Source organism: Paralichthys olivaceus, chromosome 22, assembly GCF_024713975.1.
Source record: "Paralichthys olivaceus isolate ysfri-2021 chromosome 22, ASM2471397v2, whole genome shotgun sequence".
Lineage (NCBI taxonomy): Eukaryota > Metazoa > Chordata > Actinopteri > Pleuronectiformes > Paralichthyidae > Paralichthys > Paralichthys olivaceus.
This window is the reverse complement of record NC_091114.1, coordinates 3,768,833-3,789,425: the sequence shown is the minus strand read 5'-3', so window position 1 is coordinate 3,789,425 and position 20,593 is coordinate 3,768,833. Positions and strand designations below refer to the sequence as shown.

Genomic DNA, 20,593 nt, shown 5'->3' with positions numbered 1-20,593 from the left:
GGCAGGTTGCGATCAAGCCCGGCCGGTATAGATAAGGACTGGGTGAGAGAGGCTAACGGTGACAAACCCCAGCAAGTGGAAGAGGGGAGGACGGGGCTTCGGGAACAGTTCACAGAGAATGAATAATGTATTTGCTGACATTTTTGAAGCAGGAAATTATTCAGAGTAACTGAGCTCCAACATAATAAAAAACAAAGGGGGGGCATTGTGCTGATCAAAACAAAAAGCTTTTATTCTGCAACAATTATCCCCAGTTATCTTTTCAGCAACGTGTACCCTGGTTATACAGCATGCCATTATTCATTTTGAGCCTGTCACATACATTCATTCTATCACATTACTTTATTTTAAATATGTGTAGTATTACATGGAAGCATGTATCTGCATTACCACAAAAATAGGACAATGAATCTCTATCTGGAGAGATTCTGTGCTATCGATGCAAATCAGAAAGAAATCCACAGAAACTAGCATTACAACAACTACAATAGAAATTATGACCAAGGGGAATATTAAAAAGTGCTAATACAGTTTAAAACCTTATTAAAGTCTCATAAAATATAAGATTGGATGGATGATTCTAACATCACAATAAAGAAAGCCTCTTTCTGTTTCTTTATGAAGCTGCTATCACTATACTTGACCTTTTTAAAAGCAATAAAAGAAAGGTTCAAATGCAAAATCTGACCTCCAATCGTCTGAGAACTAAGGATTAGAACATGCTATTAAACAGAACTCTTGTGTCCTATAATCCTGTCCCTACCTTTAAAATGTATTAACTTGTCTGCATCACACAGGCCACATGCCATTTGCTCAACTTGTAGTTTCATTTTACATATTTACTATTAGATCTGTTTGATTAAAACTTTAGGTCCTCTGCCCGGGCTTCGGTGTGCTGTGCTATTATTGTGTTGTGTGTGTCTAGTCTTTTGTTGCAGGTTCCTGGTTGGGCGGAGTTGGAAGCCATCAGGTAAGTGGAGCCCGCTGCCCACTGCCTCTCAGATTATAAAAGACCTGCTGAGCCTGGCTCATGTGGACGAGCTGCCTCCTCTCTGAGTTTTGCTTGAATTTTGAGTTTGGCAGTAATAATTTAGCATCCCTTTTTTTGTTGTCCTGCAAGTCCTATTAGATTACTTTGCAGTGCTTATTACCTTAGTTAAATGAAAATTAGTATTTTGCCGATAAAACTTTTCTGTTTTAGTCTTCCCTTATTCACTATGGTCTCCAAACTGGGCAATGACAATATGCAACAGTCTTCTAAACATTATGTTCAGCCACTATAAGTTGAAGAACACACTACTTCTACTGCAGGAAAAATGTTGCCAGTGTTCATTTTCCAGCTTTGACAACACTTTCCTTAACATCCTCCCTCTCTTAAAAGTATCTTTTTGTTTGTTCACTAAAAACACAAAAATTAACTTGGGTAGAAAGAGGATTTTTTTTTAAATTTCTAATCTCAGAAGCTTAATATCTGAGAGGAACATCAGGCTGGGTGGTGATTTTAAGACAGAACCTATTAATCCTTTAAAAATAGGTAATTGGACAAAATCCTACTCTAGTAACCCAGCCAATATGATTAAGAACTTGATATCTTCAGGCCTACTACATATTGTATTCAGACAGAGTATATACACTATATCTTTATCTAAGGAAAATATGGATGAGAGCAGATTTAATGTACGTGTGAATAGAAATACACATATGTGACAGGCGCAGAATGAAGGTCAAACATGCCGTTCAATGGAATTCCTTTTATCAGTGAGTGTGTGTAGTGGCTGTGTTTGCTCGAGCTGTTAGTAGAGCGTGTGGGAATCCTGAGTCGTGCAGTTCAGGAGGGCATGCTGTAGTCAGAGGTTTGAGGAAGAGGAGGAAAGGAAGGGAGGGGGCAAAAACGGGAAGGAGGGAGGGCAAATGCATTCATCAGCATCATGCAGTCATTGCAAACACTCGACCCTGATTTTCTTCACCACAGCCCACCTCAAAAACACCCAATCCCAGCCCTGGAAAACAACCATGTAACCTAGTAGATAGGCAAAAAGTGTTAAATGAAGGACAAGAGGAAAGGAGGTAGAAATAGTTTTAAATGTTGCCGTGTAAGGCACTGTATTCCCTAGGCCCAGCTACCTAACTATAGCCCCAAGCAAGCAACTTGGGTATCATATTTCTTTCTTAAATTTGGTCAAAGTACTTAACTTCTCAGTTAAAGTAAGTTATGCCTTTACTAAAAAGGGATGTGACAGAAAAACAAGCGTCATCCCCGAGAAAGAACATTCATTTACTGCATTTTACTATGAGTCACAGCTGGTACACCACAGATTGAATAGGCATTCAATTCTTGTACTTGAATCATCATGACAAAAACATCTGTCATCTGATAAAAACATCTGTTTTTGTGGATACAAAACTAAATCTTCAGGCCGACACATAAAGATTTCTTGAAATAAGACCGTGACTTCAAATTACATGATGGCAAGAAACCAGTGACTGAACTTTAAATTTCTGTTCGATGTGACAGTGAAAGCTGAAGATGAATGTGCTGAGAAAACAGATAATACACACAATAATCTTTACTTTCAGATTCTGAGTTCATTAAGAGACGATGGCCTTCTATATTGTTCAAAACTGCAGTGACAAAGCATCTTAAATTTGCTATGGTCCTGACTTTAGCCTCCTAATGCTCCATCTCCATAACACCAGCTGCCAAGTCTTCTGGGAGAAATACTTGATTTCTAAGAAATTCAGTTGAAATAATTTTAACTGGTGGCCACAGCATAAAGACGTTTACATTACATGGAAGCTTATGGAGTTTCTATGTCAAGCAACATTGAGTTTATTACCAAATGAAATGAGGGTACAGATTGGAGATAAACACTCCAACAACTTGAGGGTCCCTTCTCTTTGCAAACGACTTACCTCCGCTAAGAAAGTCATGTTTTCATTGCCGTTTGTTTGTCTTTTAGCAGGATTGTGTAAAAACTAATGAACAGATTTTAGTGAAACTTGGTGAACGGATGGGACACAGGCCATTGACCTTTGACATGGTTTTGGACAAAGGGACAGATTGTTAATTTATTGAAGGAAATGTGGGTTCATAAGGGGACTGTTGGGCCTTGGGGGACAAATGTGGTCTACTAAGTGCCATTCAAGTTATTATAATAATGAGAACAAAGTAATCATAGCCGATAGAAACAATGGCCAAGATTAAAACAATAAAACCCTCATAATTAACTGTAGTAAAAAAACTGTTCCACATAAGCTGCATCCCTAAAAGAAAAGTTCAGCCTTATGATCACAGATGGTGCTATAGGGGTGAAGGTGCTCAGTCTGCTGTAACACCTGGACCTGATGACATGTCACTAGAGCCTTAAGGTGTTCCAACAGCCTTTAATTACTGCCTTATGGCTCTCAGGCCTCACACACACACTCTGCTGTTAAACTGAATCTGTTCACATGGTTAATGACTATCAGGTTTAGTTTAATGTCTTGGGATTTGGGTGAACTAACCCTATCAGAAAACAAGGGTGAAATTCACACACACGCGCACACACAAGACTAGCTTTCTGTATGTGTGGACAAAGTAAAGTTAATATCAGAATGATTAAGATTGATGCTCCTTGCTGCTGGTGCGTAATAGCTGTAATTGGATTCTGTCTCACACAGCAAGCTATATGGTAAATAGATTTAGTGGTCCTCTGAACCAGCCTGGGTTTCCTGCAGTAGTTTGGAGGACTTCTGCTAATACTGACAAATATACTGCATTTGATGCCAAAATGTTGTACACAAACAACTTTTTTCTCCAGGTGTTTTTTTTAATTGAAAGTGGATATCCTGCATTAAAAAGACATTACTGAGATTTTGTAGGAAGAGACTAGAAGAGATTGAGACTAGAAATGATGGCCAAAAGAGTAATAAGTGAGACAGAAAAATGTCACCAGAGTTGAACTCTGTGCAAATCCACTCTGCGATTAGTCTTCCACAGGAAGCAAATGTTTTATTCACCTCCTCGCCTACACAGATTGGAAGTGAACAGGAGGCGATGGTTTGCCGCTGATACATTTGCTCATGTTTGACTGGGCCCTTGAGCTTTTAGTGTCTTTAGAGGGGGATGTGAAATCTGTTAAATGTCCTCAAGTGATGTCACTTGTGTCAGCATTCGTTGGGTCTGGTCTCATCTCTGCTAGAGGCTCCTGGTTACATTAACTGCTATTAGCATGAAATGTCCAGATCTCTGAGCGAACTGACAAGAACCTGCCAGGTTTTTGAGAGAAGAATTTGAATAGTAAAATAAGATATCTCAGGTTGAGTTGCATTGAATTTGATCCTTTATGGTTTGGAGTCCCACAATGTCAGATAGAAATGTAGAGCTAAAATGGTGGAGTATTCTTTCAAGTTGAGACTTCACTGTGACACATACTGTCTTGGTGGTGCTCCACAAAGAATTAGAACAATTGACAACAGCAAGAAAAATCCATTTGTCCAGACGGTTCACATTGACTCTCACGCTTTACAAGAAATTAATAGAGACGGCTATGTATTGATTTCTTGTGTGCATGTTTGAGCATGTGTTTATGAGACTCTGTGCTGCTCAAAATCATTATCGTTGAGATATGAAATCACTTGAATACACACACACACACACAAAGTGGCAAACAGTGTTTTCCCATAGTGCGTTCTCTGTTTGTTTGTTTTTGGTTGTATTTGTTTTGTACTTGTTTCTGCAGCCAGCCATGGCCGCTGCCTGGCAACAGCCAATCAGATCACAGCGTGACAGCAGTCGGCGAATGCAAAGAGCAAGCTTATTATGGCTGATGGTAAACCAAACCTCAGACACACCCAGGTTCATTTGATTGGCAAATCCTGAGCATTGGGAGCAGGCCACAGTGTGAAAATCAGCCTCAAACGAAACCAATGTCAACATAATGTTTACTTGTGTTTAAACTTCAACGACATTCTGAGTTGAACATGGTTTTTCATCTTCATGTTCTCAGTCAGAACTCCCTACCTCCATGAATAGAAGTTAGAAATCTGTCATGGAGGTAAATAATTGACCACATACCTTGCTGTGCTATGGGTAACGAGGGAAGCTGTATTTCAAGCAGAGTTGAGGAACCTTTTTCTACATTTACTTTTTCCAACGTCCTTTGCAGGCCTAAACTACTGTAAACACACAAACATCTCAAATGGGACGGCCTGAACTGCCTCTGCTTGGTGACATGTCTGATGTTAAGACATGTAATGTCTTGTTTTAACGAAAACACCTCGCTCAAAGCCTCACCTGACATGCATGTCATTCCTTCCTCTTATCAAACTCAGCCGTGGACCCACACAAATGATTCTTCAGGCTGTATTTGTTGTTTCATCACATTCCAGAGAGGAAAAAAAATAGAACTATCTTGCCGTGTCCTTTTTTAAGTATCTTGTCTCACATCATTGATCTGCCTGTGAATGTTCTGTAAGACAAATTGAAATGTAGGCACAATTTGTCTGGTTTCAGCAGCTCCACAGCAGCAATGAGACTTCACTAATTCCCTTTGTGAATGAGGTTTCAGCTTCTTGAAAGCTGCTTGTTGGGGACAAACTCCACTGAAGAACTTCAACTTAACCCAAGAGCATTTGTCCAGGAAACGTATCCAGTTTAGCTGAATGTTTCCAGTTGTCAGAACTCTCAGTGATGACATGCAACAGCTACATGTGGATTTTGTTCACATTGACCTGACAGGACAAGAACCACCCTGAAGGACATGTTGTCTTCTGTTATTGAAGAAAAAGTAATTGTGAGTAATTCAGTAGTTTTGGATTAATCCTTTTCACAGACAAATAGAAATAACCACCTTGGTAAAGGTTAGAATCCAGCAAGATACCTGTGCTAAAACAAGCAACAACGTCCAATTCCAGCAGAGAAATAATGAAAATAAACACATAATTCATGCCTTTTAGTTACATTTAACTTCTAGAAAAAAAATGACAACAATACATCAGGGAACTATCCTGCAAACCAGGACAAAATCTGCAACCATCAAAGCCACATGGTCCTTAAAGTCCAAGCCCACTTTACTGAGCTACAGTCAGCTCGTCTCTTCTCATGACTTGTGTGACATGTGGGGGAGCAAAATGGTGTTGCCAGGGACAGAATTCACAGGACTACACTGAGAGATGTGCATGTAAATACTTCTGCCATGAGTACATCCAGGTGGCCATCGACTTGCACTTCAGCTGTATGTGCTAAGTAAGTTTTAATTTCGGCGTTGAACATGCTTGAACACTCATGATAACAAAGTCCCTGCCTTCATGTGCGATGAAAACACAAACCGGCACTGAGAGGTTCTGCTACCGTTTGTCGTCACGTTGCTTAACGAAGAAACCAACAAGCTTAAAACTTGTCTGTTTACTAAATATTTATACTTCATATTAACCTGTCAAGAATGTACCTGTAATATTGAATATCTAGCATTAAATCTATATCTATCACTTTTATCTGTTTTCATTTTCACTTTGTTTGTGTTCACTAAAAGGATTTATTCATTCATTTATATGAAACAGATGTTCTCCAGACGTGTCTTCTTACCAAGGTCCACAGAGTATGTGCTACTGTTTACAACTGCAGAGCACATTAAAACTTTATTGTGGCCATTAGGGTGGTGGTAAGTGGTCTGCCCGCTCAGTGAGGTCTGAAGCTGATATTTTATCGAAACCTGACCTAGGAGAAGTTAACCAGTGTGAAGTTTGGCAGGTAAGAATGAAATAAAGCATTGACAGAGAAACGTCAGCGTGGAGGTGGACAAGGAAGTTCAAACAAAAGAAAACATGTTGGAATGTGGGGCAATCAGAGTTTTGAGCTCGTTTTTTCATGTACTTACCTTGAGGTCGCGGTGGACCACTCCCATCTGGTGGCAGTGGAGCACAGCCTCTAGGATCTGCTGAATGCAATGACTGCATGCAAACACCAGGGGGCCATGGGTTAGTGACAAGCTACCACTCACTGTCTGTGGCTGTGAGCTCGCTTTGACACTCGGGGAGTTACTGGCCGTGTTAGTGTGACAGTTGGGGGATTGTACAGCAGCGTGGCAACTGACCCACCCAGAGGCTATAATGATGGGCAATTTGGTCAAATGGATCTTTTCCTCAAACGTAATCAACACGTTTTTTTTTTATTTCTGTGTGTTGCCACCGTGACAGATGCTGGAAAGAAAAACATGGCTGCAATTATGCCATCATCTGCTACTCACACAACATGGCCAATTCTCTGCCCAAGTCCCAAAACAGAAGTGGTGTTAGCTCCTGGCCAATCAGAGAGGCCAGAGTCAGACACTGAGAGACTGAGGAGTAAGGTAAGGCTTCGATCTGTAACATGCCAGATTTACAGCATCATGAGTCACAAACTAGATGCTACTCACATCACCTCCACAAACTTGTTTGGCTGGACTGAACAGAAAAGGAAAGTCTGGAGTATTTTGGTTGGATGAAGCACTCATTGGTCATGAAGACTGTTTTGGGGATCGAAAGGTACACAAAAAAGTTAGTAAGGGGACGATGATCATTTCGTCAAAAGTAAAGAATCAACTTTCTGGGCCACAACTATCAGTACCAAAGTAAGCTAAAAGTTTTAAAATGCTTCCAGAGTGGATCCAATCAAACCTAAGGTAAAAGAGAAACTAGTGGATCTGAAATGTAATGAAGGTTGATGTAATGATCCTAATTGCCAGTGGAGGTGCTGTGAGTTAAAGCACTGATGGTTTTAATCCCTCAACATCATTTAATTTGATATCAAAATACAGATCAAAGAGACTTTATGTCAAACTCTCTGGAGTCCAGAATTTAGATTTCAAATTGTCATACACTGAAGATAATCTCTGAATCCACGGAATGGTCTCAATGACCGCTCTGACTCCGACTCCTCACTCAGGTCTCAGCCTCTCAGTGGCGGGTTCACAGCATGATTTTGGACAGATGCTACATGCACTTTGTGCCCCGGCATACAGGAGAGGCAGGCCATGATGAGATCTACCAGCCCCCTCCTCCAGCACGACACGACCCCGCGCCTCCTCTCCATCCAGCCTGCCCACAATGCCCTGCAGTAAGTGGCTATATAAACACTCCTGTCAGATGGCGGTGTGTGAGGGTGTCTGGTGGTGGAGAGGGGGGTGGGGGTGGTTTTGGAGGAGGCGGCACGCTGCGAAAGGTTAACTAGTCGACTGATCAGGCAGTGGAGGAGTGAGGCGAGGTGCCACAGGTGGGCAGGCCTGTGTCTTTTAGCCGTTACTGTGGTCACTTACTAACCTTTAGGTCCCTGTGCACTATGCCATTAATGTGGCAATGATTTACACTTTCTAGAATCTGCTGTATGCAGTGACTGTGGAGGAGAGAGAGACCAGGCCAGAAGCAAAAAGGAGAGGAAGAGGGAGAACAGGTAAATGTCAGGAAACAGGCAGACAGAACACACCACAACACATCCAGTTTAAACACTTAATTTACAGAGGAAGAGTTTTAAATGAACAGTTCAGCATTTTTGCAAATATGATTATTTGCTTTATTTTTTCAGAGTGAGATGAGAGGGTCGACAACAATCTTGTTTGTGTAAGTTCAGTGCAGAGCTGGAGACGTGAGGCTCTTAGCCTAGCTTAGCATAAAGACTGGAAGCAGAGGGAAACTGCTAGCCTGGCTCTGTCCATGCCTCGATAAACACCTGAAATGCAAAGATGACCTCACACAACCCACTTCCAGTTTTAAGAGGGGTTAGGAATCGATTGCGTTTTTTCTAATTCCGGTGCTAAATCGATTCTTTTAAAATGGTTCAGTTACAGTTGACAATAAGAACAGCTTTTTATTGCTAAGGCAAAGTTAATTATTAATAGTTTAGTTGTGTGCTCAGCTTAAACATAAGTGCAAAACTCTAGACACATGTAGATAACAAAGATCTCTTAGTAAATAAAACCTTAACAAACCAAAAGACTAAATAAATAATTTTCTTAATCAAGCAAAATATTCCAGCAATGTAGGAGCCCAACCCTAGTTTAAAGTACAAATTGTCATTGTAGAACTAGCTGTTTCCCTGTTTCCAGTATTCATGCTAAGCTAGGCTAACAATCCATACTTCAACACACAGACATGTGATTGATGAACTTCACGCAACACTCGTTGAAACAAAGCACCTTGTTGAACTGTTCCTTTAAGGACATTTAACACTGAGAAATAATCAAAAGGTATCATGCATGATCTTTTCATCAATAAAGCTCTTACAGATGACAAAATAAAAAAGTAAATTATGATAACAAATAATAATATCAATTACTTATAAATAAATAAGTTTAACAAATCAGAAAAATCCACTGCAAAATAGAACCCAGAACCTCAATGATATAGATCTCAATTTGCATAAACGAACTGAGCTGCTTAATCTACTCAAAGACAAACTTCAACCCAGCTGGATGAAAACAAACTGAAAAGTCTTAGATGAAGATTTAATGGGAGATACTTTGGGATGAAGCGGCTTTTCTTGACAAATATCCAGTTCCATTTTTGAGTGGATTTTCAATAAACTGGAGAGAAGGTGACACTGGGAAAGTGGATCCATGACCAGAGGACAACTTTAGTTAGAACGGGAAATGTGGAAAGAAGAGAGTTTAGGGCATAAAAGGCATATCAAGATGTGACAAGTGGTTGTGTTCTTGTGGACATGGACATTGATATGTAGGTTTTTATTGGTGTAACACTGTGAATTATATCTACCTTGATATGCCTTCATGGTGCCAAAAAAGGTTTAACGCTACATTCATAGATTAACTCTGAAATATCAACACTGACCTGGCATCAGCTTCGCTGTAGTACTCTCTGGCAACAATGTCTTCAAACAACTCACCGCCGGTAACTCTGGAGGAAGAACAAACACAGTGAGGGACAAACACTGAAAGAGAGAGTTATAAAGAAAAAGGAAAGAAAGCAGAGAGGTTTGAGAATGTTACCCAATAAAAGAACAAATGCATGCTTTTTAAGGCTAAATATAAACTCACTACTAAAACAAACATGCGTTTTCCAGAAGTCCACCGCACTTTACAAAATAACACAGACTGGAATGTGTGTGACAGAATGGAAGTGCAGTAATGATACAGTACCAACTCTATGCTATGCTATGATGCTCCCTACACTGAGGAGCTTTGAATAGACATAAAAACATGTTTAAGAGAGAGAGAGAGAGAGAATAGTCAAAGTCCACTACAGTATAGATCAAACTCCAAAAGCACTAAAAACTGCACTTCCCACAGTGCACCTCAATAATGGCTTTCGTTTGACCCTCATTTCCTGTTAAGTGCCTGTGTCATTTGTGGGCTGATGTAAAAACTTGCGGTCGGCTCATTGGTGTCAGACATGACAAATGTCTGAGCAGGGCAGCTGTAAACTGACCTTCATCTGTAAACTCAGTGGAGTTTCCCCTGTTCAAGTGCGGCAAGATTTTTTAAAAGTGGGTCAGTGGAGCAGTTTCCTCACGAAAAAGGAAAAAAAAAAAAACTAGAAGGATATTTTTCCATGGGCTGTGGAAACCACTGTCATGTAGAGTCTTCAGAGGTTTCTATGTAAAAGTGTGGTGCAACTTTTAATGACTTTGGTATTGAGACAAATTCAGCTGTGTTATTGTTGGCATGCATTCAACAGCTTTCAAGTGACCCACAGTTTATTTTCTTTGGCCCAGTGTGTTTTCATCATCAGTTGATTTTCAGCTCACTTACTATTAAATAAAAGTATTTTCTTTTTAAGGGAAAAAAGAAGAGGTGTGTTGTCTTTGACCTTAGAAGATAACATCCGATATTCAATTATATTGCCCCTAGTAAAATTAAACACAATGTTTAAGGGAAATTTGAAACATTTTCCTTTATAGTTAGAGATAGCGAGAGTAGTAAATTAGATTAACAAACAACAGTTGAAAATCTGCAGGAGAGGAGGAGGAATGAAGGAGATGGTGAGTTATGGAGGCAGACATTCAAAGGAAGGAAAGAAGATGAAAATGTATTGATGAAGAAAAGAAACAAAATACACTAGTGTGTAATATCACATACAGTTATATCGACAGCAGGTAATGAGACAGACAGCTCATATTTTACACTTCATATAAACAAAAGAATTTGGAGGAAACTAAGCATCAAGCTCATGTAGACTCACAAACTGAAATGTGTCACGGTGGGTCTGTTGGGATGGATGATGGTAATTTCACAATAACTATTTATTATTTCAAAAATATAAGGATGAAATGTGGTCTATTAAATATTAGGTCACTCAGATGTAAATCACTACTTGTCAGTGATCTGATAACTGACCATACATTTGATTTAATCTGTTTAACTGAATTCTCAGACTTTTTATCTGAGTTAGTTCTTAGCACAGTCTCTTCCCCCTCTCCCAACTTTTCCAACCACCTCTCCTCTCTTCCCCATTTTTCAATTCTCCTCTGATACCCCGAGTAATGATGGAGTGAAACAAAGCGTATAAGGTGTTTGCTCTGTGAAAGCAACCTAAATGTCCCCTGATATCCTCCTCCGAGCCGTTTGAAACTGTGTAAATGAACTTTTTTTGAGTCGATAATGAGTGTCGGGGCTTGCGGACACTTGGATGACACCACAAGAGCAGTATGGAGGCATGTTATGTTTTTTCTGTTGTTTTATTTCGTCTGCAGAAGTGGTCACCTGGGCTAAAACCTGTGAAACTCCGACTGCGGACTCAAACACTTCACCCACCCCTCCATCGGCATAGTGGTGAGTAGATAATGAGTGAATTTTCATTTCTGGTTGAACTATACCTTTAAAGCTGCAAAAGAAAAATCGTGCACTTACAAGTCAAAGACCAGATAGTGGAATCCTTCCTCTGATATGCTGTCATGGAGTCGCACTGTGAGAGAGGAGGAGGAGAGAAGCGAAAGTTATTTCATTATGTAAAATAATGCTTCACTGAACCAGGTTACCTGCCCAGCAGCAGCAGGACGTAACACTGCGAATGATGAACACTTCATTGAACCACGAATTGAGCACTGAGCACCAGAGGGCGGGAGTTTCCTCTCAGTGTCAAGTGTGGTTTAGAGTCTTAGACATCACCAGTAGAGCTTTTTCTCTGGATGACGTGTTTGTTGTATTACAGACACATTTTAATTTCAATTGATTTTTGGCTTTCTTAGTTGAAAACCAAGCTTCCCAGAGTCTTCAATGAGGTTGGCCACTCTCTATGTCGGGGTATAGGCGTGCCTTAGCCCCGCCTCTCAGCACTGCATTCTACAGGCCTTTTTATTTTTATTTCCAGGGACGTTAGAGCCAAAACTTAATTATTCCTCAAAGGGACTGGTTATGCATAAAACATGTTATTGGCAAATTTAGAAGTTTAAACTGCACATTCTGTACTGTTTCTGCTGAGTGAGCTTCTGAATGAATGGAACAACTCCCATCTGCTCTTACATCATTAGACTTAGATCCAATTGCGAAACCAAGCTCTACAACATGGGCGGACTCCACCTCATTCGCCCGAATGTCCTTTTGGCCAAGATGTGTCTGGTGCAGTATTATTACAGAGGGACACTTTAAAAACACCATTCATCTTGCTGTCACAGAGAAGTGCAGGTCCTCCAACCGAACCACATTACACAGACACACACTCTGCATCCATAAAAGCACTAATGTCTAATCCAGTCACACGGATCCCTACAGCATACACAAGTTTACTAATGTGCCAATGAGCGTGTTCAATACTGGTCTTTTTAAGACACAGGAAAGATTATGCTCCTGAATGATTACACATAATTTCAACAAAGCTGTTAAATTGCATTTGCTTACGATTCATCACTGTCAGTTATAGCACTTAAGCTTTCACATTACCCGTGTGACTATACATTAATTATCAGTGTCCGTTGCTCTCCTGCAGAACCTTGCCAGCTATTTTGTCATGATAAACTCTTCAATGATGGCACAGTCAGGGAATATTATTTTCTGAATCTCTCCATGTGTTTTCAGAGCAAGTTCAGACACCAATATATAAAATGAATTATTGACTATATTCACTTTCATTCTGTCCCAGAGGCTGCAGATCCAGCTGTGGACAGACTGCATACTGAGATCCACGAGTGGACATTCAAACATGCTGCTGAAATATCAATATGAATCTATATTCATATACACAGTCTGAATAATCCAAAAGTAGTAAGAGCCTGTGGCTACAGTTTGTCATTGAATTATACTGTGGGAAACTAATGTTTTTACTATTTATGTCTGTTTTAACGATTTACATGAATGAGACCAAGTATCATATGTAAACTCACATGCTTCTGCATTTGGATTTACTGGCAGTATCACTCCTGTTCTATTTTAGTGCTCAGGTCTTGTGAATGAGCATGAATGTCAGTGTCTCTTTGTTCATAAAGAGGAAGATGAGGGCAATGGGAAGAAGTCAGGGTTTCAGTAAGTCAATCGGTCACACTGCTGACTGGATGTGAAACAAAATGGAATAAAGTGACAGAGCCAAGTGAATCTAGCATGGACTGAAGTACAGTGCATTATGCGGCAGCAGGGTTAGATATACTTGGTTGCAGCAGTGAGATCGTCTCTTCTGGCCTTACTTTATTTTGACACAGACAGCTAAATTTAACAGAATTATACAAGCTATTTATTAGTGAGACACATAATCAATGAAAACCTACAAGAATAATACAGTTCAACAGAGCGGTTAAACATTGTGACTGTAAGGGTCACATTACATCGGTCTTAATCTGAGTCTCCCAGTTAAACTTTGATATATGTTATTTACAGGATTAAAGGAATTGTTCTGTATCAGGAGTCTCCAGTATTTAGAGCAACTAAACAAGATGAAGAAAAATAAGTAGGTTATGCTCTTTGGGATAAATAGTATGCTCTATAGGAAACTGAATATAAAGGCTTCTTGGAAAGGTTGAAACTTGGTGTTGGAAAGCTTGAAATCTAATGAAATAAGTTTAAGGGGTAGAAACTATGATTTGAAGCCTTGCATGTTTTTATAAGCAGAAAAAAAAATTCAATCCCTGCAAACATTATTTTGTATTCAAGTTTTCCTCTCTCTCCTCTCTTTGGGCAACGTCTATGGGCAGCCTGTTAATTCAAAACACCCCAGTATCCGACATGTGATCAGACTGTAATTCACCAGAGAGCAAACAAGGAGCTAATCCTCCAGCATCTTTTTCAGAGGGTGCAGAAACTCTAGTTTTCCTGATGTACGTGAACCGGTTTTCAGATCGCCTAATTTAAAAGTTTCACTGGAAGAAAAGTGAAACATTTGAAACTGTGTGAAAATGCGTTGGAGAAACACTACAAAAAGAATGCTGCAAGAGAGAAAAATCAAATACACAATAATATTTGCAGAGATTTTTTTTTAAGCTCATCGGAACATATGCAAGTATTCAAAACTTAATTTCAATCGTTTTCAATTTTTGTTGGATTTCAAGCTTTCAAGTTTTTTTTTTTTCCAGTTTTGGAAGACAGCATGATATTCATTCCATAACACGCGTTTCAGTTATTTCAATATGTCATATGTCAATATTTCATCTCTTATTCAGACTTTCGCAGCAGGTCATGGGGAATACTTTTTTTTTTTTTTAACTGTGTTTACTTTACTGTTGAAAGCTTATCCTACATGGATTTGATAAGAGATTCAATATTGGTTTAATCTTCAATAAAATGCTAATCAAACCCAACCCCAGACCCGTCAGGTTAATAAGTGATCAATTGCAGTTGCAGTAGCTCTCCCACAATTGATTTTGTCTCAGTTTCAAGAACACATGATTGATTTGTGTTTGGCCTCTTATCAGGCCAGCAGGGAATAACTCATCGGCTCGTTTCAATATTTTCCCTGGGTAATATGGAGTCTGCTGGTAATACCTTTGGTTGTATTATCGGTGTGTGTGACTGTATGAATGTGAAAAGCTGATCCAATCTCAGGGCTCAAGAGAGGTTCAAGAGAAGTCAGATTGTGAGATGATGGATGAAAACATAAGAGCTTTGTTTGCCCATCTCCTGAACTACACCTGAGAGATCTAACGCTGTAATTACTTATTTCTGAGGTTATAAATTTGATATTTAATGCACACAGAGGGAGTGAGACGTCATCGTCTGCTCAGGACACCATCACTCTACTATATATTTATACAGAAAAAAATATGTTTGCTGCTGCATTAATATTTAAAATCTTATACATGGGACCCTGAAAGGAGTGAGGGCTTTACCCCAGCTGGATGCTTTGTGAATGGAATCGTAATGGGAGCCACACTACGTGCTAACAGCTAATCGCCATGAGACAGGTGACAGATATGAGTGCAGAAATTCTGCTATTTAAAATAATTCACATTTGTATGTTTACTGTTCATGATGTATAGGAACAGAAACAAATGTATTCTTTACTTAACATGTCTCGTTGAGTAGAACCATTTCACAAAATGTTTAGATTATGGATTTTTGGCTTACTTTGTTACTCATATCAGTATCACTGTGTGTGGTTTTTCTCCTCAGTTTTCTCCTCACTACTGTCTCAAGTGAAACAGTTAACATCTATTGAGTTCTATTGTGTTGACCGTAAACTAACCACCTATCAACTCTGTAAAATGTGAGATTACTAAGTTAAAGTGAAATAAAGCCTAGACACGGGAACCCAAACCTCCTAACTAAAGCCTCCATTGTAAGATGTTGGTGGGTCGATTTCTGACACAAGGACAATAAACGAGCGGACCAGATAAGCACCTATCATCCATTCGTTTGTCGCTGCCACCCACTCATCTATCGTTTTCCCTTAAGGCACAAAAAAAGGGGCCAAACAACCAATAAGTACCAGTTTTCAATGTGTGGCAAAGTCGCTACTGAGGTGGTAATTATAGTTGTTAGGCCTCTGTAGCTCTCAAAGGAAGGGTGTGTGTGAGTCCAGGGAGGGTTCTCTATTTAGCCTGAGTATAGAATGATTTAAATTTTCTAACCTTAACATGGCTTAAGGCAGAACTCATTTACATTTACAGTTAAGAGTCTGTATCCTCATTTCCTTTGCGTTGTGCACCTTAACCCTGTCACCATACTGGTCTAATTCTGGCAACTAAGTTTTGGTTTAAAACAGAATAAAAACAGAAATTTACGATTTTATCTTTGAATCTTCGCAACAAAGGGACTAAAAAAAGGATTATCTTGAGTTATCTTTAAAATATCTCTGTGAAGGAGTCAATTAAAGAAAACCTACAAATGAGGAGAAGCACTGGTGAGATAAGAGCAGGGTTTTTCAGTTCTTGGACCAATGATGAGGTGGGACTGATACTGACAGTGGCAGAGAGTTGAGTCGTGACTGATATGAACCAATCGGAAAGTGAATGACCAATTTCAAACCGAAGAACTTTCAAACTAAAACAAGGCAGCAAGATTATCTGTGTTAGGCGACCAAAAACTCTGAGGTATTGTGGGTGAGGAATATTCTTCTGTGTAGATACAGTACATAGTCAAAAGCACTTAAAAGGAAAATGTATAAATATTAAATGGTATGTTCTATACATCTCTGGAACCTCTTGTATGTTTTTAAACACATAAATTATATATTAATATAATTACTTTTCACAAGACATCATGACAGGCAAGACACATAATCACACATAAACAGAAGGGGAGGGCAAGTTACCGATGTTGGGATGCTTGAGCAGACGGCAGATCCGGGCCTCTCGCTCCAGCTTCTGGTGATCTGCAGAGAAAAAAATAAATAAATAAAAGATTTGTCAGGGGAGCATTTCTTCAAACCTCTCTGCAGAGATTCCACATATTAAACACCGCCCACCTCTCCCTCCTGCTGGGAACAGATGAGCAGTAAAAGCAACTGTCACAAGTCATTAGAGCAAACAGAGGACAAGACTCGATCCAACGAAAACTCTGACACGTCTCCAGAATTACTGCTAATGCATTAAATGTTCAAATCTGCTTATTGAGGTCACAATATAAGCCAATTCTCCATGGCTTATCACTGCTTCTCTGCTTATTCACACAAATACAAGTTTACTACACTAAAGAACAATAGGATGGACATTGTATAATGACTGAATAATAAAGACGAATTTCATTAAGACCTAAGAGCTATACATGCCTTCAAATTGAGGGGTAAAAACAACTGTAGCAGTCAGTTACAGCTCAGCCATTACTGATAGGATCATTGCTTTAAACCCATATCTGTCCCCAGTACACGAAAGTGTAATACTGCTCTAGAGTAGCCCTTTCATTCACAGCCCTACAAACCGACGCAAAGCCAAAGAGACTGAGCTGGAAGATTTTCAAAGCAGTCCTAAAAGACAAAAAGCACAAACAGATGGCGTTGTGTGTATATAGATAGCAGTAAAACGTGATTGATCATTGCAGATATATCCCTGTGGCAGTGATAGATGCAACTGGGGGGATTGAGATGTAAAGGACCGAGACAAAAAGAGTGGAGACGTGAAAATCATTTGTTGAGCAATATAACTATTCAGCAGCTCTGTGGCACCGTGCTACTGAAGCAGTCATTCAATTATTTTTCTACGTGGTAAATAAATTCAGTCAGAGTCTCAGACATGAAATGTAATTCTTGAAATTGGAAATAGTGGTTCAACAAAGGCTTAAAATGCATTGATGGAAAACAGCGGCTGCGCTGGCAAGTCAACAGATCCATTGCCAAATTCCATCTCCGTATAAAGACCATGAGAAACTAGAGAACGCTTTGGTAAAAGCAAGTGGGTGTACCTTGTCAGACAGCAATCATCATGTCAGAGAAGTAACTAAAGTGTGTGTTGTGCTGAAGTTTTCTGAACAACCAAATACTGAAGGTTGCTTCTGTTACAGCTCAATCTTACGAAAACATAACCACTTATTGTGAAAAAATATATACAATCACAGACACAAATGCCAAATTTGGGCTAAATGGTGAAAATATAACCATCTAGACTTGTTTGGTAATGCAACCATTATGATACATATATTAGTGTTCTGTTGCCACTGACAATGTGTCATAAAAAAGCCATGTCTCTAATTAACCAATTAACATTTATATATGATCAGGCCTCCATGTGATTTAATCCAGGTCCTGTATTTGATCTGTTTGACAGAACTGAGCATGTGAAGTGTATAAATGTTAACATCCACTTACAGAATTTGCTCTCCTGTGAAGTACACTCAGACAGTGAAGGTTATTTTTTTACAGGTTTTGTCCTATGCCAACACTAAATCACAAATCCTCTCCTGTCTGCAGAGAGCAAACAGTAGAGAACAGTAGAGTTGCTGTCGAGAAAACCGTTTTAGCAATACTAGATGTTTTTCCGGAGTGTGAGGACAATTAAATTAAGAGGTTGTTTTCGAGATGGGGTCTGAGTAAATTACATTATATAATTTTACTTCTGTGTCCTGGAGACAAAAAACAAATCAATTGTTTTATCAGCACTTTCACTTTACTTGATTTTACTGAATTAATAATATAAGCAATAACTGTAGCAAATAAATGGAGCAAACAGGTTAATTGATCAAAAAGCACTTATACACTGTAGCAAATGCAATGGAGGAATAAACCATCATGTAATACAATACTTGCACCTGCACCAGGTTACAATATGTAAGAGTTTGACCCCATGGAAGTACAGGTGTCAGTGGACCCAAAACACACTGAGGACATTTTGTGATCTGATTGGCCAGATTACCTTCACATGTGGTCAGAGACAAATGTGAGCACATTAAGCACAAGTGTAAATGCAGCTAGGCATTGCACAGGAAGAGATCCTCTCATTATTCAAGACCCCTTTAGAAGAAATTAAGTCTAGACCGATCTAAAGCAGGAAAACACATAAGAATAGCTTCTTCAATGGTACCATAGAAATGTAATCAGGGTAAAATCAATTCTAGATACAATCTGAAATTGAGACCAGTATAATTACTGGTGTAAATGAATTCTAAGCAGTCAGTCAAGGTCATTGGAAAATCAGTGGCTGGATCAGAAAACAGCCACATTAAACTGGGTCTTCTATGAAAATGGAGGTACAGTGTCAGGTGGAGCTCGTGCACAGAATGAGCAACAGCAGGAGATGACACTGCCTTAAAATAACGCCACAATACTGCAGGCAGTTCAACCAATCATGACATTCATGAAGATTTGAAGACATATCAGCCAGTGGTTGTAGACTTGGTCAAAAAATAAAAATAAACTGCACTAGAGATATATAAACCATCTCTCAGGAAATTTAGAAAAATTACACTGTTTTATTGAGGTTATTTTTAAACTGTACATTTTCTTACAGTGCTTATCTTGGTCAATAGTCTTGAAAAAGAACCCATGAGATTAAAAAAAAAGTTATCAATATTAACCTCAGAATTAAGTTAACATTAACATGCTAAATATCTGCATTGGTGGCGCATTTCTTGGTGTATTTTACAATATTCTTTCGTCAGTATATAGCTTTGTAATACTACTCTGTTCATTAAAAATGTGGTTCCCCAATACACAAGTGCAACCACAACCGGGACCAATTGTTTGGCTCGTCTGTAATCGTATCTTGGCTGCAACCAGATGTCATGGCCTCATCTCTAATCACACCTTGGTATACAAGTCTTTTAATCCTAACCTAAAAGGACCAATGACATGTGCTTTCACAGAGGTTTTAATCCTCATGGTCACCGGGTTGAAGTCAACATCTCTCCCTTTCTCCACATCAGCATTTCGATCCAACGCTTGGCTTGCTGCTAATCTGTGATATAACAGGATTTGCAGCGTGAGTGGTGCTCACTCACGATCTCCAACCACAAGCAACTGGTCTTTTCCTTCTATACTCTGTCATTTCCTTCCTTTGCTTCACTGTCTTTATTATCAGTCTGCTGCATGTTATTTGGAGCTATTCCATGTACTTTTCCAGTACCATTTAAAATACAGTATTGAAAACTGACAAATATTGAAAACTGAATATTATGGAATTCAATTTTGCCTGTTTGCCTTTCCTTATTTATTGAAAACCATGTTTTTCATTACATTAGATTGTTCATATATATATATATGCATACAGTTGATTAATTCCTTTTTATATGCAAAACACATAACATTTAGGATTTGTGTAGGCAATTGTGACCAAAATATGTGCTCAAACTAATTGAAACACTGAATTACAACTACAGTATGTCAGAAATTGTGTTCTGCAGTTTCATTTTATCTATCAGATGACATTTAACTATAAAAATCCATCTGCAATACATATCAAAATGATATTAGGCACAAAAAATAGCTTTTAATTCACGCAGTATTTAGTACTAGTTCTGCAATAAGAGAAACACATCTTCATCTAAACTAAGCCAAGTACAAAGCTGCTCAGTAATGTGGGACATTTTGATAACCTAACCCTTACCTATACTTTTCATAGCTAGTATTGAGCATGATTTATTGCTTCAAGATCCTGCACACAAGCTGTTAAGTTTCATTTAGGACTGCAAATCTATGAGTCAGGTTGGCTAAAAATAAGTCTAAGGGCAAAACTTGGATTTGTTTCAGTTTTTTATTTGACTCAGACTTTTCTATTCTATTTTCACTGAACTGAAGTTCCTCTGGCAATAAAAATAACTGCAGCTGAAATGGT

General features: G+C 39.0%; 1 protein-coding gene across 30 annotated transcripts in view; it reads right to left on the bottom strand.

Annotated features, from left to right (window-relative positions):
• camk2d1 (calcium/calmodulin-dependent protein kinase (CaM kinase) II delta 1) overlaps nucleotides 1-20,593 on the bottom strand; it is a 79,308-nt gene that overhangs the window by 22,010 nt on the left and 36,705 nt on the right. For 16 of the 30 annotated variants that reach the window (XM_069518580.1, XM_069518583.1, XM_020100118.2 and 13 more), the window contains exons 3-6: nucleotides 16,645-16,704; nucleotides 11,820-11,874; nucleotides 9,802-9,867; nucleotides 6,858-6,930 (exon numbers count right to left, since the gene is read on the bottom strand). In XM_069518580.1, coding sequence (XP_069374681.1) covers nucleotides 6,858-6,930; nucleotides 9,802-9,867; nucleotides 11,820-11,874; nucleotides 16,645-16,704 — 254 coding nt within the window. Of the gene's footprint in view, nucleotides 1-6,857; nucleotides 8,351-9,801; nucleotides 9,868-11,819; nucleotides 11,875-16,644; nucleotides 16,705-20,593 lie in introns of all 30 variants that reach the window. The other 14 variants (XM_069518581.1, XM_069518584.1, XM_020100119.2 and 11 more) reach the window with 2 other exon arrangements.